The sequence below is a fragment of the Podarcis erhardii genome (assembly GCF_964252035.2).
Source record: "Podarcis erhardii genome assembly, chromosome: 7".
Taxonomy (NCBI): Eukaryota; Metazoa; Chordata; class Lepidosauria; order Squamata; family Lacertidae; genus Podarcis; species Podarcis erhardii.
This window is the reverse complement of record NC_138511.1, coordinates 14,321,822-14,347,815: the sequence shown is the minus strand read 5'-3', so window position 1 is coordinate 14,347,815 and position 25,994 is coordinate 14,321,822. Positions and strand designations below refer to the sequence as shown.

At 46.0% G+C, this 25,994-nt stretch overlaps 3 protein-coding genes across 7 annotated transcripts in view; 1 reads left to right on the top strand and 2 right to left on the bottom strand.

Moving 5' to 3' along the window:
- The window catches only part of LDLRAD2 (low density lipoprotein receptor class A domain containing 2), a 472,593-nt gene that overhangs the window by 57,365 nt on the left and 389,234 nt on the right, over nt 1-25,994 (top strand). The gene's annotated exons all lie outside the window — the stretch shown is intronic.
- On the bottom strand, nt 1,323-4,756 carry THSD8 (thrombospondin type 1 domain containing 8). Its single transcript, XM_081871439.1, has 2 exons — nt 3,784-4,756; nt 1,323-1,898 (listed from the first exon to the last, which is right to left on the bottom strand). The coding sequence occupies exons 1-2, from the start codon at nt 3,854-3,856 to the stop codon at nt 1,552-1,554; spliced, it is 420 nt and encodes a 139-aa protein (XP_081727565.1). The 5' UTR covers nt 3,857-4,756; the 3' UTR covers nt 1,323-1,551.
- MIIP (migration and invasion inhibitory protein) lies at nt 6,264-25,720 on the bottom strand. 3 transcript variants are annotated; one of them, XM_081871134.1, is made up of 10 exons: nt 25,495-25,720; nt 23,276-23,446; nt 20,321-20,797; nt 17,320-17,422; nt 15,964-16,075; nt 14,581-14,645; nt 13,301-13,430; nt 10,184-10,280; nt 8,969-9,076; nt 6,264-6,650 (listed from the first exon to the last, which is right to left on the bottom strand). In XM_081871134.1, the coding sequence occupies exons 2-10, from the start codon at nt 23,429-23,431 to the stop codon at nt 6,510-6,512; spliced, it is 1,389 nt and encodes a 462-aa protein (XP_081727260.1). In that variant the 5' UTR covers nt 23,432-23,446; nt 25,495-25,720; the 3' UTR covers nt 6,264-6,509. The 3 variants fall into 3 exon arrangements, with proteins under 3 accessions (XP_081727260.1, XP_081727261.1, XP_081727262.1); XM_081871135.1 differs by lacking the exon at nt 25,495-25,720 and adding an exon at nt 25,462-25,484; XM_081871136.1 differs by having other exon boundaries at nt 6,513-6,812; nt 25,495-25,716.

The window sequence follows — 25,994 nt, the reverse complement described above, 5'->3', positions numbered from 1 at the left end:
CATCACCTCCTGGCAAATAGAAGGGGAAGAAATGGAGGCAGTGAGAGATTTTACTTTCTTGGGCTCCATGATCACTGCACATGGTGACAGCAGCCACGAAATTAAAAGACGCCTGCTTCTTGGGAGAAAAGCAATGACAAACCTAGACAGCATCTTAAAAAGCAGAGACATCACCTTGCCAACAAAGGTCTGTATAGTTAAAGCTATAGTTTTCCCAGTAGTGATGTATGGAAGTGAGAGCTGGACCTTCAAGAAGGCTGATCGCCGAAGAATTGAGGCTTTTGAATTATGGTGCTGGAGGAGACTCTTAAGAGTCCCATGGACTACAAGAAGATCAAACCGATCCGTTTGATGGAGGGCACAAGGAGAAGGGGATGACAGAGGACAAGATGGTGGGACAGTGTTCTTGAAGCTAGCAGCATGAGTTTGAACAAACTGCGGGAGGCAGTGGAAAACAGGAGTGCCTGGCATGCTCTGGTCCATGGCGTCACGAAGAGTCGGACACGATTAAACGACTAAACAACAACAACAAAGACCCTCTGAAATGAATGGAACTAAGTCATGTCCATTAACATCAACGGGTCTGTTCTGAGGAGGGCTGGCCTTGGACACAACCCCAATTTCTAAGCAATCTGTGGTTTAGGAGGTGACTCACCCCGAGGACAAAGGTGGTTAGAAATGTAAACAAATACCGTACTTTTCCGTGTATGAATATGTTTTTTCTTTAAAAAGCATGCTTTAAAAGTGGGGGTCGTCTTATACATGGGTAGCACATAGGGTGGACGTTTGATTGGTTGCTGCTGTGGCCATAAGAGGCTATTATGCATGTTATTGGTTGCTGTGTTAATGGGCAGTGTTGATTGGCTGGCGCTCCGGCAGTTGGGCGGGCGACTGGCAGCTTCTGCTGGCGATGGGACACACGGGAGGCGGATTTTGTGATGCGTGCGGGTGATTTTTGGCAATGCCCCCAACTTTGTGCCATCTCCCCCCATTTTGAGTCCCCCAAAATAAGGGGCATCTTATACATGGGGGCATCTTATAGGCGGAAAAGTACGGTACAGTCATACCTTGGGTTTCAGACTCTTCAGGTTGCGTTTTTTTGCGTTACAGACTGCCGAAACCCGGAAGTACCGGAACGGGTTATTTCTGGGTTTCAGCAGTCGTGCCTGTGCAGAAGTGCTAAATTGCGCTTTGTGAATGCGCAGAAGCGCCGAATCACAACCCGCACGTGTGCAGACACGGGTTGCGAACGTGCATTCCGCACAGATCACGTTTGCAACCCGAGCGTCCACTGTAATTAATTTTTTAAAAAACCACACTACTTTGTTTCAGTCTGACTTTATTGACAACCAAAGACTCCAACAGAGCCCATGGGGGGCTGTAGCTGTGGGCTCACCTGGATCTCTGTCCAGGATCGCCCTAGGCGAGTTGGCTTTCGGGCGGCTCCTTGCCGCGGTCCAGGTCTCTGCTGCCCTCCGCAAGCGAGCCCGACAACTCAATGGGAGTCCTAGGTGACGAGACGCCTTTGCTTAAAGTCAACATCTCTGAGTCTTATGACTGCCCGTTTTCTCCGGTGTCGTCGATGGTGGGGAGGCTGTCGTAGGAAGGGAATTCCAAATGGACGGGGAGAGGAATCTCAACCTCGTGGGGCTTGGGGGATGAGAGACCCCGGAACTGTGGGACAAAGCCGGACCGCTCGCCGCTGCCCGGACATTCGACCACCGAGCACGTGACGCAATCATCCAAGTTGCAAGGCTTCTCTTGCCAAAACTCAGAGGCCTTGAGGTCCAGCGTGATGTTCATGGCCCACACGACAAAGTGCCGGATCCGGGCCTGCTTGTGTAAGTCACACATGCAGACCCATGGCTGCCAGGGGTTCCAGTGGAAGTTGGCTGCCTCTGTGGACGGCAAGATGAGGACAACTGAGAACATAAGAAGATACAAAGACAACCTACATGGCTTTCATTCATTCATTCAGCCAGAAAAAAACCATCTCTAAAACATATAGGCATATTAAACACATAAAACGTTGTATACAATGAATGGAAAAGGATGTTCAAAATAACTTTTATTTAAAAAAAACACCCAGAACCCTTTTTTGGGGGAATTGCGGGTGGCGCTGTGCGGTAAACCACAGAGCCTAGGGCTTGCTGATCAGAAGGTCGGCGGTTCAAATCCCTGCTACAGGGTGAGCTCCTGTTGCTCGGTCCCTGCTCCTGCCAACTTAGCAGTTCAAAAGCACATCAAAGTGAAAGTAGATAAATAGGTACCGCTCCAGCGGGAAGGTAAATGGCGTTTCCATGCACTGCTCTGGTTCGCCAGAAGCGGCTTAGTCATGCTGGCCACATGACCCAGAAGCTGCTCCCTCGGCCAATAAAGCGAGATGAGTGCCGCAACCCCAGAGTCGGTCACGACTGGACCTAATGGTCAGCAGTCCCTTTACCTTTACCTATAGGGACAGAATTACCTAAATTGTATAGAAATTTATTCATGCATGCTTCTACAGCAGCAAGAATGCTACTTGCCCCAAAGTGGAAAGAAGCAGAAGTCCCAGCAAAGGAAGAATGGATACAAGAACTTATGGATTATGCAGAAATGGCGAAACTAACCCCCAAAATAAGAAATCAAGATAACAAACTTTTTATAAAGGGCGGGTGTGGAGGACTCCCTTGTCCTGAATGGGGTAACTGTGCCCCTGAAGGACCAGGTGCGCAGCCTGGGAGTCATTCTGGACTCACAGCTGTCCATGGAGGCGCAGGTCAATTCTGTGTCCAGGGCAGTTGTTTACCAGCTCCAACTGGTACGCAGGTTGAGACCCTACCTGCCTGCAAACTGTCTCACCAGAGTGGTGCATGCTGTAGTTATCTCTCGCTTGGACTACGGCAATGCACTCTACATGGGGCTACCTTTGAAGGTGACCCAGAAACTACAACTAATCCAGAATGCAGCAGCTAGACTGGTAACTGGGAGCGGACGCCGAGACCATATAACACCGGTCTTGAAAGATGTACACTGGCTCCCAGTACATTTCCGAGCACAATTCAAAGTGTTGGTGCTGACCTTTAAAGCCCTAAACGGCCTCGGTCCAGTATACCTGAAGGAGAGTCTCCACCCCCATCATTCTGCCTGGACACTGAGGTCCAGCGCCGAGGGCCTTCTGGCGGTTCCCTCGCTGTGAGAAGCCAAGTTACAGAGAACCAGGCAGAGGGCCTTCTCAGTAGTGGCGCCCGCCCTCTGGATGTCAAAGAGAAAAACAACTACCAGATTTTTAGAAGACCTCTGAAGGCAGCCCTGTTTAGGGAAGCTTTTAATGTTTAATAGGTTATTGTATTTTAATATTCCGTTGGAAGCTGCCCAGAATGGCTGGAGAAACCCAGCTAGATGGGTAGGGTATAAATAATAAATATATTATTATTATTATTATTATTATTATTATTATTATTATTATTATGGCTATGAGCCATGATGGCTATGCTCTGCCTTGACGTGTTTCTGGCTCCCCGAGTAGCCAGAAACTACAGTAAGCGATGGGGCTCTGGGGCTTGAATCTTGCTTATGGGTTTCCCATCAGGCACCTGGATGATGACTGAGAGAGCAGGATACTAGACCAGATGGGCCATTGGCAGTCTCTTCTTAATTCTCTTATGTCAGTGGTCCATCTATTCCTGTATCCTGTTCTCACAGAGGAAGGACTAAAACAGGCCTTTGGCCTGATCCCACAGGGATCTCCCAATGTTCTTGAGAAGACCCAAAAGTTGAGACTGCAGCCTGAGAGATCTTTACCGCTTCCCAGCCGTAAACTTGCGCTACTGACGTATCCCAGAAGCCACAGCTCAGAACTCAGCAAAAGCAGCATCGCCAGCCTCTGGACGGACCCAGCTCTGTAGCTCAGATTCTCACTCCAAATTGGTCCATCTGCAGAGCATGTAGATGGGAGGTTGCGTATCTGCCGCCATGGCAACAGGGAAGGAGCCAATCAGCACACAAAGAATGTCCGAAGCATCCTTTGGAGTGTGTTCCTGTACTCAGGGAGAGGAATAGCACCCACATTTTGGCTAGGTTCAAATTTCAGTTGCCCATACAGTGGTACCTTGGGTTAAGAACTTAATTAGTTCTGGAGGTCCGTTCTTAACCTGAAAATATTCTTAACCTGCAGTACCACTTTAGCTAATGGGGCCTCTTGCTGCCGCCGAACGATTTCTGTTCTCATCCTGAAGCAAAGTTCTTAACCAGAGGTACTATTTATGGGTTAGTGGAGTCTGTAACCTGAAGCATCTGTAACCTGAAGTGTCTGTAACCCGAGATACCACTGTATTTATTTATTTCTTAAAATGTATACACTGCTCGACTGTAAAAAGCAGTTTACAGAAAGGGATAGCTTATTCCAGAGACAGCCTCCGTCTTCAGCACAGACCCCACCCCATTCCAAAACAAACTTTCATGGCAGGGCTAGCTAATTTGGTGTAGTTTGGATTCCAATCAGCTCCAGCCAGCAAGGGATGATGGGAGCCTTAGGCCAGCAGGTTGTCCGCCCTGGCAGTAGGGTGCCCAGAGTCCCTGGGCAGGTTTGCTGGTCCTCAGTCTCAGTTCACCACCTGTAAAATGGGCGTCATTCTTTCCACTGCTGCTCTATGGCAAAATTATTGGCATGGCTTCATTCTTGCCTTGTTTATACTGGGTGGTGCTCAACTAAGTTTTACTCTAATGAAATAAATGGACTCGACTAAGTTAGGTCCATTTATTTCAAAAGGCGTACTCTGAGTAAAAATTAGTTGAAAATAACTCACATTTTATAAACCAGCATTTCTGCATTTAACATATATTCAAGGCAGTCCCCCCCCAACTTCCAGTCCCCCCCCCCTATAAGGATCTTAAGAATGGAGTTAAAAGTATGCTGTTAAGTTTTTGGCTCATCAAGTATTGCAATTTTTGAGTTTCATTGTTTGTTTGCATTGACGTACTTGTTAACCTTTTTACAAACTGCTTAGGGACAGTTTTAAGCAGTCTATAAACATACAAAATCAATTAACAAAAGCAGCCTGCAACTGTTCGACAACAGTCTTCCAGAGGCACGTGCTGTGTCTATTATCTGTCTTTTAGTAGTTTTTTTAAAAAAATATTGTTTTAATTAATTCCATTAGGGTTACTTTTTAACAATTGCCTCTTATGTGTTTTTAGCTTTTTGCATTTTATCTATGTCCTTTTAAGTTCTGCAAGTCACCTTGGGGGAAAGGCAGGATGATGGTGATGATAATGTTGATGATAATAATAATAATAATAAAAAGTCAAAACTATATTTATTTACTTTTTTAAAAAAAGACAATTAAGAGACACACACACAGAGACACATCTTTTCCTTCACCAAATTAGTGTTTCTCTAAATGTCCTTAACTTCTTTTTTTTGCCAAGTGAATTTTTATTGTTTTCCTTACATATTCTTTTCCAACAAATTGTAATAGCACCATACATTCCTTTTGACTCTGCCGAGTCGCGACCCCCCCTCCCTCCCCACAACTGGTATGTTTATCCTCTTTCCATCACGCACATCATTCTCATATTAGTACTATTATACATTGGAGGTATTATGTCAATCCTGCTAGTGTCTTGACCTCTTTACAATTCTTCTTTAAATATTCAATAAATTTACTCTAATTATTTTGGTATTTTTGATCTCCCTGGTCCCGGATCCTCCCTGACAGTCTGGCAAGTTCTGCATATTCTGTCAACTTCGCCTGCCACTCCTGAATAGTTGGTATATCTTGTACTTTCCATCTTTGGGCCAGAAGGGTCCTCGCGGCGGCTGTAGCATACATGAACAAATTTTTATCTTCTATTTTAATTTCTGTCCCTATTAAGCCTATTGATCTTCTATTTTAATTTCTGTTCCTATTGGGCATAACATTGAATTGGATGCGTGGAAAAGATTATGGAAGGAGAGTTTGAGATTTACAGGATGCATGGCTCTAAAGGAAAATTTGCTAAAAATGATGTATAGATGGCACTTGACGCCAGTAAAATTAGCTAAAATGTATAGGAAAAAAGAAAGAAAATGTTGGAAATGTAAAAAGGCAGATAGGGACTATTTCCATATGTGGTGGACCTGCGATAAGGTAAAAAAAAATTGGGAATCAATTTATAATGAACTCAAAAAAATATTTAGATATACTTTCCCCAAAAGACCGGAAGCGTGTCTATTAGGCTAAATGTCCTTAACTTCTACCATCCTTGGGGTTTTTTAAAAAACAACAACACGCTTTTTAATCTTTTGATTTCAAACTGTGCTTTTATCATTTCAGGAGCTGTGCAAGAGCATGTGGACCAGAGACAAAAAGGAAGGCAAACCCATGCTGCAATTTCTCAAACGTCGCAAAGCGTTTAGGCGCCGTGCTGATGAAACAGGCTAGCAGGCAACCTCACAAAGGAGGAGGCCCTGATCCATAAACACACGCAGGCTCCTCCTCATTCCCCATCGAGGACCAAAAGTGGGAAGTTCGAATCGGCGAGCTCTTTTAATTAGATGTGGCTTTGCGGCATGGCGGCTTATGACGCTTCCGCCGCCAGGAGAGGTTGCAGACTTCAAATTCCGCCACGCGGGAGAGATCCAGCAGTTCGTTGGTCCTGCTTCCTCCTGACACTCTGGAGGCAGAGACCTGGAAGCCAGATTTTTGTGTGTGTAAGGGTTAAAAAAAGAAGGGGTGCAGCGAACCCATATAGGCCTGCACTATCTTAAGAATCTTTGGTGGGTCTGCTGCCAAGTTGCGGTCTTCGAGGCTCCTAAAGTCAAGACTCTAGTCCTCAAGATTCCGAACGATCTAAACAGAAATATATAGAAAGTTGCCTTATACCGAGTCAGACATTGGAGCCCATCTAGCTCAGGATTGCCTGCACTGACTGGCAGATACTCTCTCCAGGGTTTCAGAGAGGAAATCTCTCCCAACCCTACCTGAACCTGAATCCGGGATCTTCTGCATGCCAAGCAGGTGCTCTGAGCTAAGGCTCTTCTCTGATCTTGCACAGAGACCCAGTTTTGATTTATTAGCGAGACAAGAAATCTTAAACCAGATCGCCACTTCTGTACCAACCAACTGCAGGAATACAGGGGGCCAATTTTTATTGAGTTTTTCGATCCAGCTAGCTCAGCAGTTTTCTTTTTTGACAAGCCTCCCCAGCAGAGATTTTTTTAAATGCCACTTGGCATTTGTACTGGATTTGAAATTGTTTTCATCTTTGCAATGGGTTGTGATTGGGGTGTGTGTGTGTTTTCAATATGTTGTAAAATTGCATTGGGATGCTTTATATAAAGGTAAAGGGACCGCTGACCATTAGGTGCAGTTGTGGCCGACTCTGGGGTTGCGGCGCTCATCACACTTTATTGGCCGAGGGAGCCAGCGTACAGCTTCTGGGTCATGTGGCCAGCATGACTAAGCCGCTTCTGGCAAACCAGAGCAGCGCACAGAAACACCGTTTACCTTCCTGCCAGAGCGGTACCTATTTATCTACTTGCACTTTGACGTGCTTTCGAACTGCTGGGTTGGCAGGAGCAGGGACCGAGTAACGGGAGCTCACCCCGTCGCAGGGATTCGAACCGCCGACCTTCTGATCGGTAAGCCCTAGGCTCTGTGGTTTAATCCACAGCGCCACCCGTGTCCCTGATGATGGAATAGGACATCCCTATTTTCATCGTAGGAGTGTTGGAGGGTATGTCCCACACTGACTCTCATTACCCCCCCCCAAAAAAAAGGTAAAGGTAGACTGGGGAGGAACAATAGGCTTTATTGCCTAGTTCCTCACAAGGTGAGGGGAAGTGGACATAGCTAAGCCTGTCAGGACAGCTTACTCTATGTCTATATAATGTACCAGAGCAATAAGCTACAGAGACAACGGGAGCCCAATGGGAATACTTAGGTAAAGGTAAAGGGACCCTTGACCATTAGGTCCAGTCGTGACCGACTCTGGGGTTGCGGCACATAATCTAGAATAATCTAGAAACCTTTACCACTTTGTTACTAAACCAAGTTTTACTGCCTTTCTGAAGCAGATGAATCTGACCTTTGGATAGTTTGGAAGTAAACCATTTTTTAAACTCACTAACATGTCGTCTTTTTCTATGCTGGGGAACGGGGAAACTTTGGAAAGAAACTTTTTACAAGGACATTTTAAAGCTCTAACAGCTTTAGTTTGTAACTTTAAATCTCTGCTATGGTTCTCTCACCAAAGAGTACTCGCCCCAAACTTGGGTCTTTGCATCCAGGAATTCTCCTTTCTCTACAAAATTTTTCTGAACCAAGGTTTTCATTCAGACAAGCTGGCATGTAGAATGCCGATGTAAGTTTTAACCCATTTCTTGTTTATTTCCAATTTTAGTTCTTGGATTGTTTTTAAAGAGCTGCTTTCACTGATAATATTATTACTGTTCTATTCTCCATGTAAACCGCTTTGAGGTTTCGTTTTGCTTTCAACAACCAAGTGGTATGTAAATCTTATGAAATAAAATGAATAATCAAGAACCACAGTCATTACAACTCAGTGGAAAAGAACCCCAAAACTTATGCAGGATACATGGTACCCTCACTATGGAATACAGCTATAATGGAGAAAATTATGCATAATTTGAGATTTTGACAAGGACAGGGACCTCCATACACAAGCCTGGCAATTCTGGAACTAGATAAACTGACGGCAGTGATAGCCTCTTACTGGAACCCTGTAATTTTAACTCTGCTCATTTTATGCGCCTCTCACCTTTTAATTTTCTAAGCGTTCTGTCTGTTTTATGCGCATTACAAAATTAAATTTAAAAACCCTTCAAGAAAAATATCAAGAATCAGGACGGGAAAAAGCTGGAACTCAGAACCAAGAAACTGCACTCGAGAATCCTGCAGTCTGTGTTTGTGGTAACACAGACTGAATTCTGCTGTAAGGTATGAAACCCTAAATATTTTAGCACAAAGCCATTTAGAGTCCTTACCCGATTCGAACGGCCAGGTGGCGCATCCCCCAGGGATGAGTGAAGGTCGAGGCTGCTGAGAGTGGGGCTGAAAGCTTGAACAGGGTTCTCCCAACCGGCCAAACAGTGCTGTGGGGGTCACAGAAGGGGAAAATGTCTCATGTCAGGTATTAACTGCAGCCCCAAAGGCTTAGGCTATTTGAATGAATGAATCTTTGTTTGCGTCAGCCATCGGCCTTAGCAATAAAACAACAATATGATATACAAAGAATAGAAATAAAAAGTCAATTACAGTGGTACCTCGGGTTACAGATGCTTCAGGTTACATACGCTTCAGGTTACAGACTCCGCTAACTCAGAAATAGTACCTCAGGTTAAGAATTTTACTTCAGGATGAGAACAGAAATCGCGCGGCGGCGGCAGCAGGAGGCCCCACTAGCTAAAGTGGTGCTTCAGGTTAAGAACAGTTTCAGGTTAAGAACAGACCTCCAGAATGAATTAAGTACTTAACCCGAGGTACCACTGTATATAAAGGGATGCAGGTGGCGCTGTGGGTTAAAGCACAGAGCCTAGGACTTGCTGATTAGAAGGTTGGCGGTTCGAATCCCCGTGACGGGGTGAGCTCCCGTTGCTCGGTCCATGCTCCTGCCAACCTAGCGGTTCAAAAGCACATCAAAGTTGGCCAGACTGAACTTAATGGTCAGGGGTCCCTTTACCTTTACCACTGTATATAAAATACATTTTGAGGTTTTGAATCAATAGTCAAATAGTGGATCTTATTCCGATTGCCTCAGCTAAAAACCTTTGTTGTCACCTGCTCATCTTGATCTGCCAAGAAAAAGGACACTGTGGCAGTGGTTGGGCGACCCGGAATGGACAATAAAAGAGGGGCGATAAACTCATTCCTCAAGTCTTTATAAAGAGTGCAAGCCAGAAGGGCATACGCCACCGATTCAGTACTGCCACCTCCACAGGAACATAAGTGTTTTTCGTGTGGAATCTGTTGGAATCGTCCCTCAAGTACAGCCGAGGGCAATACATTCAATCTTGTAGAGCGCATTGCAGTAGTCCAAGTGGGAGATAACTAGAGCATGCACCACTCTTAACTATGTTCTTTGCTCTGCCAGGGAAAGGGAGAAGGGAGGAGATGCCAGCAATGGGAAAGTTGTCTCTCCCCCCCCCCCCCGGTGCCCGGCCACACGGCAAGAACCGGGCTTCCCCAAACCAGAAACTCACTGAGGGCAACGCCAGGTTGTCTTCAGGCTCGTAGCTTTTCCTGCGGTGGATCTTGTGCTTGTAGGCAGGGAGCAAGGTGGATCTCGGGATGCTGACCCTGTGGGGGAAATAAGGATGTAGCAAGAGTGCTGATGGATCAAGCCAAAGGGGGCCCAATGGGACCGGATGCCTCAATGGAAAATCTGCAAGCCGGACCGGGGCACAAGAACCTTCTCCCTTCCTGCGGTTTCCAGCAGCTGGAATTCAGAAGCATGGCTGCCACTGGCAGTGGAGGTCAAACATAGAAAGCATCCCAAACAGAAGAAGAAGAGTTTGGATTTGATATCCCGCCTTTCACTCCCTTTAAGGAGTCTCAAAGCGGCTAACAGTCTCCTTTCCCTTCCTCCCCCACAACAAACACTCTGTGAGGTGAGTGGGGCTGAGAGACTTCAGAGAAGTGTGACTGGCCCAAGGTCACCCAGCAGCTGCATGTGGAGGAGCTGGGAATCGAACCCGGTTCCCCAGATTACGAGTCCACTGCTCTTAACCACACCACCACACAGGACCAGAAGAGCCAGGAAGCTCTGTGAGAATGCATACCAGCCCTGAGCAGAAAGGCCTCTGAGATTAGTTCGCCTTCAGAAGATGAAAGACTCTCCGGAAGAGTGATGTGACTCACTATTTAATTGGGATCCGCCATTATAGGATAGACCGAGTTGCAGAGATAAATAGTCATGGGGGAGGCGAGCTCTTAATTTGTTATTATATCTGTACTTCACGTCCGATTTGGCAAACCTCCCCTGGAAAGACTAATGTTTGATGCAACCTGTCTGAGGTAATTAATGAGCGAACGCCTGGATTTTATTTCACCGGAACTGAGAGAAGATGGCGTCTGCCACCAGAGAAGGACTTTTGGATTGATTCGGCATAAACATCAGCGTGTGAGGATATACTGCAAATAATAGATTTACCAGCTGCAAGGAGAGTCATACAAATTTCACACAGAAGCAGATTATTGCTCACTTCAACTCGCCTGTGGAAACAACTCAGAGGCCATGAAAGAAGGAAGGATAACAACAGGAAGATTTAAAGAAGGAACTATTGGAAACTCAGGGCAGTAGAAACATAAGATGATTGGACCCCACTGAACTTAAAGCACGGGAAGCCCCAACAAAAATTTATAATTTGGCAAAATATTTGGACTATATGATATGTATTTGTATAATTTGGAATATTTAATGTGATCTGATTGGATTGTTAAAATGGAAAATAAAAATTATATATATATATAAAAAGAGATTAGTTCGCCCTCATCAAAGGTGAGGTAACTCCTTTTGGGGAAAAAACCTACAATGAAGTGAGACCCTGGGTCTCCAGCTGCTTTTGGACTACAGTTCCCATCATTCCTGACCACTGGTCTTGCTAGCTAGGGATGATGGGAGTTGTAGTGCAAAAACAGCTGGAGACCCAAGGTTGGGAAACACTGCTCTAGAGCAGCCTTTCTCAACCTGTGGGTCCCCAGATGTTGTTGAACTACAACTCCCATCACCCCTAGCTAGCAAGGCCAGAGCTCAGGGATGATGGGAGTTGTAGTCCAACAACATCTGGGGACCTACCGCTCTATGGAGTGAACAGGAGCACTGAGCAGTTCAGAACTGCAGAGGGAAACCCACAATAATGTGATCACCTGTGGCGACTGGAGAAATCGCCCCAGGCGACCAGGTGGGGGGAAATGGGCAGAGGCCGAGGAAAAGCTGTTTCTTCCACTCCCCACCCCTATTTCAGGTTCTCAAGTGACTACAAAATGATTTGAATAAGGTACGTATTAAAAGGCTGGTCATATTTTGGACATTACAGTGGACCCTCCGGATACGAACTCAATTCGTCCGTACAGTGGTACCTCGGGTTACAGATGCTTCAGATTACATACGCTTTTTTGTTAGGAATGGTTAGTAAAGAAATTAAAAAAGAAGATAAGATCTTGTTTCTATATGCTATGACAGCTGCAAGAATTATGTTAGCACAAAATTGGAAATTAGAAGTAATACCCAACATAAGTGATTGGCAGGTTAAAATGATAAATTATGCTGAGCTTGATAGAATATCAGGAAGATTAAGGGACCAAGACGAACAGAAATTTCATTATAATTGGAAGAAATACTTAATGTATATGGAATCTAAATCTCAGGTGACACTGGCAGGGTTGAAATAACTCTAACAGTGGGAATGGCCTATGTAAAAGAGTTAAAAAGTACGCGACTATATAATTTATTCGATACTTACCAAAGGAGTGGAGGGAAGTCCAAGGCTCGGTTGAGACGAACTCAGTTATGTATTTTATTTATGATTTGTGAAGTGGATATAATTTGTATAAGGTATGTGGTGGATTTTTTTTGTTTATGGTTTTTCTGTGTATATGTGCAATTTGAATAAAAATTGAGAAGGCAAAAAAAAAAAAAGATTACATACGCTTCAGGTTACAGACTCCGCTAACCCAGAAATAGTAACTCGGGTTAAGAACTTTGCTTCAGGATGAGAACAGAAATCGCACGGCGGCAGTGGGAGGCCCCGTTAGCTAAAGTGGTACCTCAGGTTAAGAACAGTTTCAGGTTAAGAACGGACCTCCAGAACGAATTAAGTTCTTAACCCGAGGTACCACTGTATTAAAAGGCTGGTCATATTTCTGACATTAGAGTGGACGCTCCGGATAGGAACTCAATTCATCCTGAGGGTCCGTACTTACCCCGAATAGTCCGTATCCGGAGGCACCGCTTGTGAGCACACACAGGGCGAGATAGAGGGCTTCTGCGCACGGTCAGAGCGCTTCTGCGCATGTGCACATGGCAAAACTGTGAAGTATACACTTCTAGTGTGTTTGCTGTGTTTGTAACTCGGAATTAGGTTACCCGAAGGTAATGTAACCTGAGGTACCACTGTATTTGTAAAGCCGCTATCAGTGATGTCCCCAGGATTCAATCCCTGCCATGTTCAGGCTGGGCTGGGAAATATCTCTGTTTGAAACCCCGGAAAGTCACCACTGTCGGTCAGTATAGACATTACTGAGCTAGCTGGACCAAGGGTGTGAGCCAGCATAAGCAAGCTTCCCAGGTAGGTCTTCACCATCGCTTACAGACTCACCTGACGAAAGCAGGCTCCACCAGAGTCTCTGGAGGCCGGTGGGCTCTGGGGTTTTTGCAGATGGGGCAGGCAGACTCCAAATCCAGGGGCTCCGCAAAAAGGCGTTTATTCAACCGGTAACAGAAGACACCTGCAGAGACGGAGCCGGGTAGAAGAAGGGATATGCGGACTACGTGGGGCTACCTTTGAAGGTGACCCGGAAACTGCAATTAATCCAGAATGCGGCAGCTAGACTGGTAACTGGGAGCGGCCGCTGAGACCATATAACACCGGTCCTGAGAGATCTGCATTGGCTCCCAGTACGTTTCCAAGCACAATTCAAAGTGTTGGTGCTGACCTTTAAAGCCCTAAACGGCCTCGGACCAGTATACCTGAAGGAGCGTCTCCACTCCCATCTTTCTGCCCGGACACTGAGATCCGGCGCCGAGGGCCTTCTGGCGGTTCCCTCATTGCGAGAAGTGAAGTTACAGGGAACCAGACAGAGGGCCTTCTTAGTAGTGGTGCCCGCCCTGTGGAATGACCTCCCTTCAGATGTGAAGGAAATATGCAGCTATCTTCTTTTTAAAAGACTTCTGAAGGCAGCTCTGTTTAGGGAAGTTTTTAATATTTAATGCTGTATTGTTTTTAACACTTGATTGGAAGCCGCCCAGAGTGGCTGGGGAAACTCAGCCAGATGGGCGGGGTATAAATAATAAATTATTATTATTATTATTCAAGTTCCTCAACAGGGACAGTGCGGATTCTGCGGTTTCCCCACCCCAGTAAGCGTTCCAAGTTCCTAGTCCTTAGGATTGCTGAGGTTTAAAGCCAGAAGCCACATGGCATGATGAAACCACACAGGCCAAGGAGATGCTGAGGAACCAAGCCAGATGAGGAATGGTTGAAGGATCTAGGGTATGTTTAGTGTGGAAAAGAGGAGGCTGAGAGGAGATAAAATAGCCACCTTAAATATCTAAAGGGCCGTCACAAGCAAGCTTGTTTTCTGTTACTTCAGAGGGCTGGATCCAAACCAATGGATTAAAACTGCAATAAAAGAGATTCTGGCTAAACATTGGGAATAACTTTCTGACAGTAAGAGCTATTTGACAGTGGGACGGAATATCTCGGAAGGTAGTAGACTCTCCTTCTTTGGAGGTTCTTAAGCAGAGGTGAGCTGTGGTTCCTACATGGCGGGGGGTTGGTATGGATGACCTTTGAGGTCATTTTCCTGCTCTACAATTCTATGATGGTTGTAAGGATTGGCTAGGCTGCTGAGATGGGAAGACAGAATCTGACCGTACACTGATGGGAACCCGGGTCCATGTCCGATTCTCGATTGTGAGCAGAGGAACCCAGACCGTCTGATCTGCGGAGAGAGGAACGTTAAGAGTCGTTTTCAGTTGTTCCCTGAAAGTCAGTGGCTGAGCTGTCATGTTGCATGTGCAAAACAACAACAACAAACCTCTGGTTACATGAAGCATATTCAATTAATAATAATAATAATAATAATAATAATAATAATAATAATAATATATTTATACCCTGCCAATCTATTTATACCCTGCCAATCACACAAGACGTAACTGGCTATATGTTTGAAAAAATAATATATACTATTCATTGTATTGAATTGTAGATTTCAACAGAAGTAGCTCATAACCTTCTATTTGCCGTTCAGAAGACATTTTAAGGCAGCCCTGTTCAGGGAAGTTTTTAATATGTAATGCTGTACTGTTTTTAACACTGATTGGGAGCCGCCCAGAGTGGCTGGGGAAACTCAGCCAGATGGGCGGGGTATAAATAATAAATTATTATTATTATTATTATTATTATTATTATTATTATTATTATTGCCAGGAGGTGATGGGACCAGTGGCCATGATCTTCGTTTCTTTGATGTTGAGCTTCAAACCATATTTTGCGCTCTCCTCTTTTAATGAGGGTGAAAGAGGAGAGCAAAAATATGGTTTGAAGCTCAACATAAAAAAAACGAAGATCATGGCCACTGGTCCCATCACCTCCTGGCAAATAGAAGGGGAAGAAATGGAAGCAGTGAGTAATTTTACTTTCTTGGGCTCCATGATCACTGCAGATGGTGATAGCAGCCACAAAATTAAAAGATGCCTGCTTCTTGGGAGAAAAGCAATGACAAACCTAGACAGCATCTTAAAAAGCAGAGACATCACCTTGCCAACAAAGGTCCGTATAGTTAAAGCTATGGTTTTCCCAGTAGTGATGTATGGAAGTGAGAGCTGGACCATAAAGAAGGCTGATCACTGAAGAATTGAGGCTTTTGAATTATGGTGCTGGAGGAGACTCTTAAGAGTCCCATGGACCGCAAGAAGATCAAACCGATCCGTTCTGAAGGAAATCAGCCCTGAGTGCTCACTGGAAGGACAGATCCTGAAGCTGAGGCTCCAATACTTTGGCCACCTCATGAGAAGAGAAGACTCCCTGGAAAAGACCCTGATATTGGGAAAGATGGAGGGCACAAGGAGAAGGGGACGACAGAGGACAAGATGGTTGGACAGTGTTCTCAAAGCTACCAGCATGAGTTTGACCAAACTGCGGGAGGCAGTGGAAGACAGAAGTGCCTGGTGTGCTCTGGTCCATGGGGTCACGAAGAGTTGGACACGACTAAACAACAATAATAATGATAATATCATCATCCACGCCCCCCTTACCGCAGCTCCCGGTCGTAGATGCAAGCCTCCCGGTTCACCTTCCGGAATTCCTGCAGCTCCGAGAAGTACTGATCGGGTTTCTCAGAGAGGGAGGAGTCCATGTCGAGCAGCCCTGGAGGAGGGAAGAGGAAAAGCCAAGACCCACCAGGTCAGATTCAAGGCACAAATGTTGCCCTTTTAGGCTTCTCTCATTTGGTCCTCAGACCTCTCTGCAGGCCACACCCCTCTCTGGTCCTACTCCATATACACCCCATATATTTTCACATGGCTGGAATATGTCCGTGAACTCTCGTTTGCCCGGACAGAGAGGAGTGTGTGCGTATTTAGAAACTGGCCTACCATACAAAGGTAAAATTTACATGTGTTGCTCTGGCCACTTTGCCTTCTGGCTCTGCCCCCCACACGCATGCGGACTCCAGAAAGTTGCCTGGAAGGGAATGTAGCTCCTGGACTGGAAAAAAACACCCTTTTCCCAGCCCTCATATATATAAAAAGATAAATCTCTATCTCTCTCCCTTTCTCCTGCCTTCCACAGAAATGATCTTCAAGGCACCCACAGCAATTTCATACAATAATACGGTGGTACCTCTGTGGGTTAAAGCACAGAGCCTAGGACTTGCTGATCAGAAGGTTGGCGGTTCGAATCCCCACAACGGGGTGAGCTCCTGTTGCTCGGTCAACCTAGCAGTTCGAAAGCACGTCAAAGTGCAAGTAGATAAATAGGTACCGCTCCAGAGGGAAGGTAAACGGTGTTTCCTTGTGCTGCTCTGGTTCGCCAGAAGCGGCTTAGTCCTGCTGGCCACATGACCCGGAAACTGTACGCTGGCTCCCTCGGCCAATAAAGCGAGATGAGCGCTGAAACCCCAGAGTCAGTCACGACTGGACCTAATGGTCAGGGGTCCCTTTACCTTTACCTCTGGTTATGTACTTAATTCGTTCTGGAGGTCCGTTCTTAACCTGAAACTGTTCTTAACCTGAAGCACCACTTTAGCTAATGGGGCCTCCCGCTGCTGCACCACTGCAACCGCACAATTTTTGTTCTCATCCTGAAGCAAATTTCTTAACCCGAGGTACTATTTCTGGGTTAGCGGAGTCTGTAACCTGAAGTGTATGTAACCCGAGGTACCACTCTACGTGGGTATAAACAAAATAATATCCTGAAAATTGCAGGTAGACTGCCTCTGACCTGGCGGGCTCCATTTAGCTCTCACAAGCCGCTGTCTCAATTTCTGGAATCCACCCCAGGGCTACTCTTTTTCTTTTTTTCAAAAAACCAGTGAGGATGAATCAGGCTAGCTGCGCAATCTTTCATTTTATTTATTTTGCTTGGCTCCAAAATAAATTGAGCCGCCGTACCTGCGATCCAATCGTACCCCAGGAAAGGGCGGACCGACCAGTCATCTGCTGGGATGGCGTATTCCTCAGGGTCAGACATGAACGTCACGTGCCCAGATTCCTTCTGCAACAGGGTTAAAAATGCAGGGAAACGGTTCTTTTACTGAGCTGACTCAATGCGTTTTGCCATCGCAACTGCCACATGCACAAACCTTTTATTTGCCCACGTTTGGATAATAATAATAATAATAATAATAAATTTTAGTTATACCACGCCTTCCCCAGCCAAGACAGGCTCAGGGTGGCTAACACCCGATATAAAAACAAATTGATTGAAATACAACTTAAAAACAAGATTAAAATACAACATTTCAATGGAAACTCAAATCAAAAACTTTTGGGGGGATGAAAACGTCAAATCTTCACCAAGGCTAACTATCCGGACTGGTCCTACGTGGGCCAGAAAAATGCCAGGGAAGTCCCCAAATAGGAGTTCCATCACAGAAGGAGAAAGGAAAAGGAAAGAGGGAGAGGGGGAGGGGATTCAAGTTGATTCCAAGCCAAAGGCTCTGTCTTACAGGCCCTGCAGAAAGAAATCAGATCCTGCAGGGCCCCGGTCCATAGCTTTCAACTTTCAGATTTAAAAATAAGGGATCAGCAGCCTCACCTGTCCTGGGGACAGTTTACGGAATATCTAACAATCTGGGATAGCAGCGGGAAGCTGCGGGAAACGGCACCGGAATAAGGGAATTTCCCCCCCAAAGGGAAGGTTGACAGCTATGCCCTGGTCTCATGAGACAGAGCGTTCCACCAGGCCAGAGCCAGTGCTGAAAAGGTCCTGGCTCTGGTTGAGGCTAATCTGACTTCCTTAGGGCCCGGGACCTCTGGGGTGCTGCTATTTATGGACCTTAAGGTCCTCCGTGGGGCATACCAGGAGAGGCGGTCCCGTAGGTACGCTACCATGCAGTTAATAAAATATTTACAGCAAACAAAGCAAGTTTCCCAGTAACACAAAATGTTATCTTAAGTTCCGGCTATTGGCCTATCAAGCCTGGTACTGTCTGCACTGAGCAGCAGTGGCTTTCAAGGGTTAAAGGCAGGATACAATTCCCAGCCATTAGGGATTGAACCCGGGATATGTAGCGCGCAAAACAGTTGCAGTGCAATTGAGACACCTGGGAAGGTGCCTTGCAGTGAGTTAGACCATTTCTCTTCCATTTGTATACGCTACTGTTCAATATTCAGTTTCCACTTATGGTAGGACTACAACTCCCATCATCCCCTGCTGGCAAAGATGACTGTGGATGATGGGACTTGTAGTCCAACGACATCGAGGAACACAAGGTTGAAGAATCCTGGCCTACACTGGCTGGCAGAGGCTCTCCAGAGCCACAGACAGGATGTCCCTCCCAGCCCCAACATGGAGATGGACCCTGAGTCATTCTGCATGCAAAGCAGGTGCTTTTCCACTGAGCAATAATCTGAGCAATAATCTGAGCAATAATCTGCGCCCTTATCCTCCAATGTTCTTTCACCTTCTCACACTCCCACCAGACATGGATAAAAGTACCTGAGCCAACTATTTGATGAGAAGGGGAAAAGGTTGTTATCTTGGAATGTAAGAGATATTGGATTTTGAAGATGCGCCAAGACTTTGGTAGAGCGCCATCTTTAGCTGTACAGACAAAGAAATGGAACTCAGAAACCTGCTAGAGCTCTGGTGGGTTTTCAGTTAACTTTTTTCCCAGGCTGAAGCATTTATCTGTATATGATAATCATAACTGGGACGCGGGGGGCGCTGTGGGTTAAACCACAGAGCCTAGGACTTGCCGATCAGAAGGTTGGTGGTTCGAATCCCCGCAACGGAGTGAGCTCCCGTCGCTCAGTCCCTGCTACTGCCAACCTAGCAGTTCAAAAGCACGTCAAAGTGCAAGTAGATAAATAGGTACCGCTCTGGCAGGAAGGTAAACGGTGTTTCCGTGCACTGCTCTGGTTCACCAGAAGCGGCTTAGTCCTGGAAGCTGTACCCCGGCTCTCTTGGCCAATAAAGCGAGATGAATGCCGCAACCCCAGAGTCGGCCATGACTGGACCTAATGGTCAGGGGTCCATTTACCTTTACCTTTAATAATCATAACTGAGAAGAGAGAGAATGACTGGACCAACACATAACTTTTTGGGAAGAAAAAATATGGATGAATAATTATTACACGCAGGATGAAGGGATATAGGTCTTCACTTGTGGATTAATAAATTACTAAATATGTTAATTCAAATGGAAGTCACAGAAATTGCAGCTGTGGAACAAGGGACTATGATTAAGACTGGAATACAACTGGAACAAATAAGACTTTGGAAGCGGGGGGGGGGGGGATTACTGAACCTGTAATCCAGCAAGTGGGAGGTCACCCAAATTATATAATTGGCTATTTGGTTAATTGTTATTTGATCTGGTATATTGAGGTCTGTTTTGTATATTTTGTATGGGACGCGGGTGGCACTGTGGGTTAAGCCACAGAGCCTAGGATTTGCTGATCAGAAGGTCGGCGGTTCGAATCCCCGTGGTGGGGTGAGCTCCCGTTGCTCGGCTCCCAGCTCCTGCCAACCTAGCAGTTCGAAAGTGCGTCAAAGTGCAAGTAGATAAATAGGTACCGCTCCGGCGGGAAGGTAAACGGTGTTTCCGTGCGCTGCTCTGGTTCGCCAGAAGTGGCTTAGTCCTGCTGGCCACATGACCCGGAAGCTGTACGCCGGCTCCCTCGGCCAATAAAGCGAGATGAGCGCCGCAACCCCAGAGTCGGCCACGACTGGACCTAATGGTTAAGGGTCCCTTTACCTTTAATGAGGTCTGTTTTGGATATTTTGTAATTGAAAAATAATTTAAAAAATTGGGGAAAAGGAAAAAAAGTACCTTCCTTCCAGCAACAACCATCCTTGCTAATCATCAAGGGTTCAAACCCCAGCACTGTAGCGATGCCATAACCGCCGGCTGCCGACCCTTTAAGTAAAGACTTGTGACACACCCACCTTTGATTTCTCTTTAGATTCCTTGGCTTGAGGCGTGAGCAGGATTGGTTTTGGGGCTGGCGACATCCTCACGGAAACTGTTGCCCTGCCTCTCCCCTCTTTGGCTCGCCCTGGGCCCGCCTCCTCTCTGGCCTGTGGCCTGTCTGTCTCCGGCAAGCTGTGTAAACATGGAGGACGCCTTTTTGCCTCCGCGTGCCCTGCGGTCACTCTGGGTTTCCTCGGTCCTTTTGGGCATCCGCCACTTGCGGTTTTGTGAGTCGATCCGGCGGAAGCTGCGGCTGATGGAATGTGGATCACCTCAGTCTGGCGGGTGATGGGACACAAGCCCCCTGGGTGGCGGTCCTCTCGCTCGTCCTGGGGCACGGCCGGTTTTGAGGGGGAGGCGAAATTGCGCCGTGCCAGCTGGGGACTCACTTCCACGGACACAATCACCGCAGAATCGGCTGCGTCTTTGGGAAAACGATCCCTGTTCTCTCTCTGGGAATATAACAACAACAACAACAACAACAACAATTTATTATTTATACCCCGCCCATCTGGCTAGGTTTCCCCAGCCACTCTGGGCAGCTTCCAACAAAAAATTAAAATACAGTAACCTATCAAACATTAAAAGCTTCCCTAAACAGGGCTGCCTTCACATGCCTTCTAAAAGTTTGGTAGTTGTTCTCCTCTTTGACATCTGGTGGGAGGGCATTCCACAGGGTGGGTGCCACTACCGAGAAAGCCCTCTGCCTGGTTCCCTGTAACTTGGCTTCTCGCAATGAGGGAACCGCCAGAAGGCCCTCAGAGCTGGACCTCAGTGTCCAGGCAGAACAATGGAGGTGGAGACGCTCCTTCATGTATACTGGACTGAGGCCGTTTAGGGCTTTCAAGGTCAGCACCAACACTTTGAATTGTGCTCGGAAACGTACTGGGAGCCAGTGTAGGTCTTTCAGGTCTCAGCGGCTGCTCCCAGTCACCAGTCTAGCTGCCGGATTCTGGATTAGTTGTAGTTTCCGGGTCACCTTCAAAGGTAGCCCCACATAGAGCGCATTGCAATAGTCCGAGCGAGAGATAACCAGAGCATACACCACTCTGGCAAGACAGTCCGCGGGCAGGTAGGGTCTCAGCCTGCGTACCAGATGGAGCTGGTGGACAGCTGCCTTGGATACAGAATTAACCTGCGTCTCCATGGACAGCTGTGAGTCCAGAATGACTCCCAGGCTGCGCACCTGGTCCTTCAGGGGCACAGTTACCCCATTCAGGAACACGGAGTCCCACACACCCACCCGCCTCCTGTCCCCTAAAAACAGTAATTCTGTCTTGTCAGGATTCAACCTCAATCTGTTAGCAGCCATCCATCCTCCAACCGCCTCCACACACTCACACAGGAACTTCACCACCTTCACTGGTTCCGATTTGAAAGAGAGGTAGAGCTGGGTATCTTCTGCATACTGATGGACACCCAGTCCAAACCCCCTGATGATCTCCCAGAGGTTGCATGTAGATGTTGAAAAGCAAGGGGGAGAGGACGGAATACAGGCATAGTTGATACCAATGCCATGCGCGCACACACACACACACAACATTTTACAAGAGCCTAGGAAGAGCACTTCTGGATCAGGCCAGGGGCCCATCTGCTGCAGCAACCTGCTATCACAGATATCCCACACGCAAGAATCAAGGGGAAAGGTTTCTCCCCTCTCACAGTTTCCAGCTCATGGGAGCAAACTGGTATAGGCTAAATATAAGCAGCCGTTTTGCACCCTGAACAGCAGCCAATTTTCACCTCCGCATCTCTTTCCTTAGGACACTCCTGTCCCATTTCTGGCCCTGAACAACTTTGGCGCAGGATACCTTAAGGACTGCTTTATGCCACGTATGGCCCCAGTTGAATGAGTAAGATCGACTGGGGGAATCACTATTAGTGGTCTCTAGGGATGGGGCATGGGACGTGGGTGGCGCTGTGGGTTAAACCACAGAGCCTAGGGCTTGCCAATCAGAAGGTCGGCGGTTCGAATCCCCGTGACGGGGTGAGCTGCCGTTGCTCGGTCCCTGCTCCTGCCCACCTAGCAGTTTGAAAACACGTCAAAGTGCAAGTAGATAAATAGGTACCGGTCCGGCGGGAAGAGAAATGGCGTTTCCGTGCGCTGCTCTGGTTTGCCAGAAGCAGCTTAGCCCTGCTGCCCACATGACCCGGAAGCTGTATGCCGGCTCCCTCGACCAGTAAAGCGAGATGAGTGCCGCAACCCCAGAGCTTAGGAATAACAACAACAACAACAACAACAATTTATTATTATACCCCACCCATTTGGCCGGGCCTCCCCAGCCACTCTAGGTGGCTCCCAACAGAATATTAAAAACAGAATAAAACATTAAAAACTTCCCTAAACAGGGCTGCCTTCAGATGTTTTCTAAAAGTCAGGTAGTTGTTTATTTCCTTGACATCTGATGGGAAGGTGTTCCACAGGCACCACCACCAAGAAGGCCCTCTGCCTGGTTCCCTGTAATCTCACTTTTCACAGGGAGGGAACCGCCACAAGGCCCTTGAAGCTGGATGATGGGGGTGGAGATGCTCCTTCAGGTATACTGGGCCGAGGCCGTTTAGGGCTTTAAAGGCCTGCACCAACTATCATGGCTGGTGGTAGCGATCAATAACTTTCCCTTCCACAAATTTGTCTAATCCTCTTTTAAAGACATCCACATTGGTGGCAATCACTGCCTCCTATGGGATTATCTGTCCTGAATCTTCCAACGCTCTGATCTATTCATTCATTCATTGAATTTATATAATACTCTTCATCCGAGGACATTCATGGGATGTCCACGAGAGTGTTATGGGCCTCCAAACTCTCCAGATCCCAGCAGCCAGCTCTCAGCCCTACCCTTGGGGAGCTGTGATCCAGCAATGTTTGGAGGGATTGAGGAGCACCTACATGCAAACACGAAACACAATCCAGCAGTCTCCCTACGCACCTCGCCCTTGCTGTCCGAGACCTGCCCGCCTTGAGGAGTTGCTCTTTGCGATGGTGGCAACAGCTTGACTCGAACCCGCTCCCTGAACTCCTCTTGGTTCGTCCTCAGCCTCCGCAGGAGGTCCTGGTTCAAGTTTCGCAGCCTCTCCAGGTCCATCGCCTCACCACCTTGCTTTAAAAAGAGAACAACATTGCAGAGGGTTGGGACTAGAATCATGGGTAGGCAAACTAAGGCCCAGGGGTCAGATCCAGCCCAATCGCCTTCTAAATCCAGCCCGCAGACGGCCCGGGAATCAGCATGTTTTTACATGAGTAGAATGTGTCCTTTTATTTAAAATGCGTCTCTGGGTTATTTGTGGGGCATAGGAATTTGTTCATCCCCCCCCCCCCCCAAAAAAATAGTCCGGCCCCCTGCAAGGTCTGAGGAACAGTGAACCGGCCCTCTGCTGAAAAAGTTTGCTGACCCCTGGACTAGATGGCACTCTGGGGGCAGATGAAGATGATAGACTATATGGGATTGGCAGATATGACTGGCAGGATCCGAGACCAGGGAGAAGAGTCGGCGGAAGAAGATTGGAAGAAGTTTAAACACTATTTGCAGAAACATTGTAAAGTTAATGAATGTTAGAATGATGTTGGACAGAAAATTAAGTGGTTTCCAGCTGTAATGTTTTAAGAGACATGGAAAATAAGACTCTGAAATAAGCAAAAATTAATGGTGAGGATTTGCTGAATTTTCAATTAGAATTGGAATATAAGAAAGGGAGGTATGAGGAGGTCCGGAAAATAAGTTAAAAGAAAATAGGTAAAGGGAAATTTTATGTGTTTTTAGTTGTTTTTGTATTTTTCTTTTTTTGTATTTTTGCATTTTTGTTATCTTTTTGTGTTGTTTTACAATGTATTAATCTGAAAAATTTCAATAAATATCTTATAAAAAAAATAAAAATAGATGGCACTCTGGGTTTCTGCCAATGCTACGGTCCTCTGATTCTATGAAAATATGGAGGATTGAGAGCAAAGAAAGGAGATCATTAGTTACGAAGTGCATCTGAACCCAGGTCACACTCACAACCATGGATTTAAAGCACCACTTGTTATTTATTTGTTTGTTTCATAAAATGTACACATTGCTTTATTGTAAGGCGGTGGGGAATCAAATGGTTTTCAAACTATTAAGGGATTAAAAGATCCTACATAATAATTCTAGAAAAGAAACTTCAACTGGACTATTTATTTATTTCATTGCATTTATTTATTCTCTGCAGTTACTCCACAGTGCGCAGAGTAAGACAAGGCACAAAAAGAGTAAGAAACAAGAAATAGCGCCCATGTAGAAAACTGAACACAAAAATATTGTGTGCATTACAAAAATTCTCAGTTGTATTTTTTGTGGCTTTTATAAGGCTAATTACTTCTTTTTGATAATTTTTTATTAGTTTTCAATTATAGTAATCCAATAATAGCCTCATTATAACAATGCCAAATTAGAATACGGTTACTAATACCAATCATTCAGATGCCAAATTATATAATTTAGGTGGCTCCCCACATGCTCCCCCACATAGAATTGAAGGCTTGATGATTTACTTTATTTGTGCGTTCCAAAATCTTATTAATTTCAATTACTAACCATTACTTCTCAATATAGTTTTATTTACTTCTTCCAAGCCCCCACAGGGGGAAAAACACACCTAGCCCTGTATATTTCCCCTTATTTCTTCCCAACCCTACTAAACTGGGTAACCTCCGCAGACTGCGCTGTGCAGACTTAACATAAAGAATAAGAGAACAAGAAGAACATACGTTTAGAGAAGATTGGAAAACGTTTATTGAATATATGGGGGGAGGGGAAACTGTGTACACTTGAAAATGCTGGCAGCATTAAGATAATTTCAGCAATGTATCTAGATAGATGGAATAATGGAATACTGAATGGTTTAGTTTTTTGTAAAATATGCAGTTATTTATGATATGCAAAATGAACCATAGAAAGAGAAAAACGGAAGTCATTGATATTTTAAGGATGTTTAAACGAGTATTTTAAAGTGTAGAACAGAAAATGTAATTTAATTTTTTTTAAAAAAATATATAAACTGGATAACACCCCCCCACCTCGCCCCATAAATTCCCCACCCGCGTCTTAAAGCGCCATCGACTCCCCCCCCCCCTCTATTTCCAACCGCCCACCCGCAGATCAAAGGGACGCGCCGCTTCACTCACCCATTCAACTTTCCCGTCGTTTTCCTACTATGTAGCAAAAGCCAAGCTTCCGAACGCCTCCTGATTGGCCGGCTCCGCCTTCCCAACCCAGCATGCATTGCACCAACCGCCTGTTACTTTCACTCTTAAAGGAGCCGCTTCCATTCATTTCTTCCCGCCTCCAATGCCGGTACTACATTGCGCCTCAATATTTGTGTAAGAAATTAAATCATGCCATGTATAAAAGAAATGGCCATTTGAGCTCTGCCCTTTAGAGGCTTTTTATCGAGGCGTTCAATAGGTTCACCCTCTTATCGAGATGTTTGTTAGATCAACTCTTCAATCCAAAATTGTCTTAATATATAAATGTTGCCACACATCCAATATCTCCCCAATATCTCTTTCCACAGCTGAATGGATATCTTATAATTATCAAGCCTATTTGGATATTTATTTGGACGTATTGACCACCTATATTACTGCATACATAGCAGTGGGTTAAGGCTGATGGAATATTTTTA

What these genes read in the sequence shown, in the direction of transcription:
- THSD8 (XM_081871439.1), bottom strand. Translation starts at nt 3,856, where the DNA reads ATGCTGCTTTTGCTGAGTTCTGAGCTGTGGCTTCTGGGATACGTCAGT. An exon ending in AAGTTTACGGCTGGGAAGCG is followed by an intron (nt 1,899 to 3,783) that starts GTAAAGATCTCT and finishes TGCCGTCCACAG; the next exon opens with AGGCAGCCAACTTCCACTGG.
- MIIP (XM_081871134.1), bottom strand. Translation starts at nt 23,431, where the DNA reads ATGGACCTGGAGAGGCTGCGAAACTTGAACCAGGACCTCCTGCGGAGG. An exon ending in AATCTAAAGAGAAATCAAAG is followed by an intron (nt 17,423 to 20,320) that starts GTGGGTGTGTCA and finishes ACCCTGTTGCAG; the next exon opens with AAGGAATCTGGGCACGTGAC. An exon ending in GGGGTACGATTGGATCGCAG is followed by an intron (nt 16,076 to 17,319) that starts GTACGGCGGCTC and finishes TCCCTCCTCCAG; the next exon opens with GGCTGCTCGACATGGACTCC.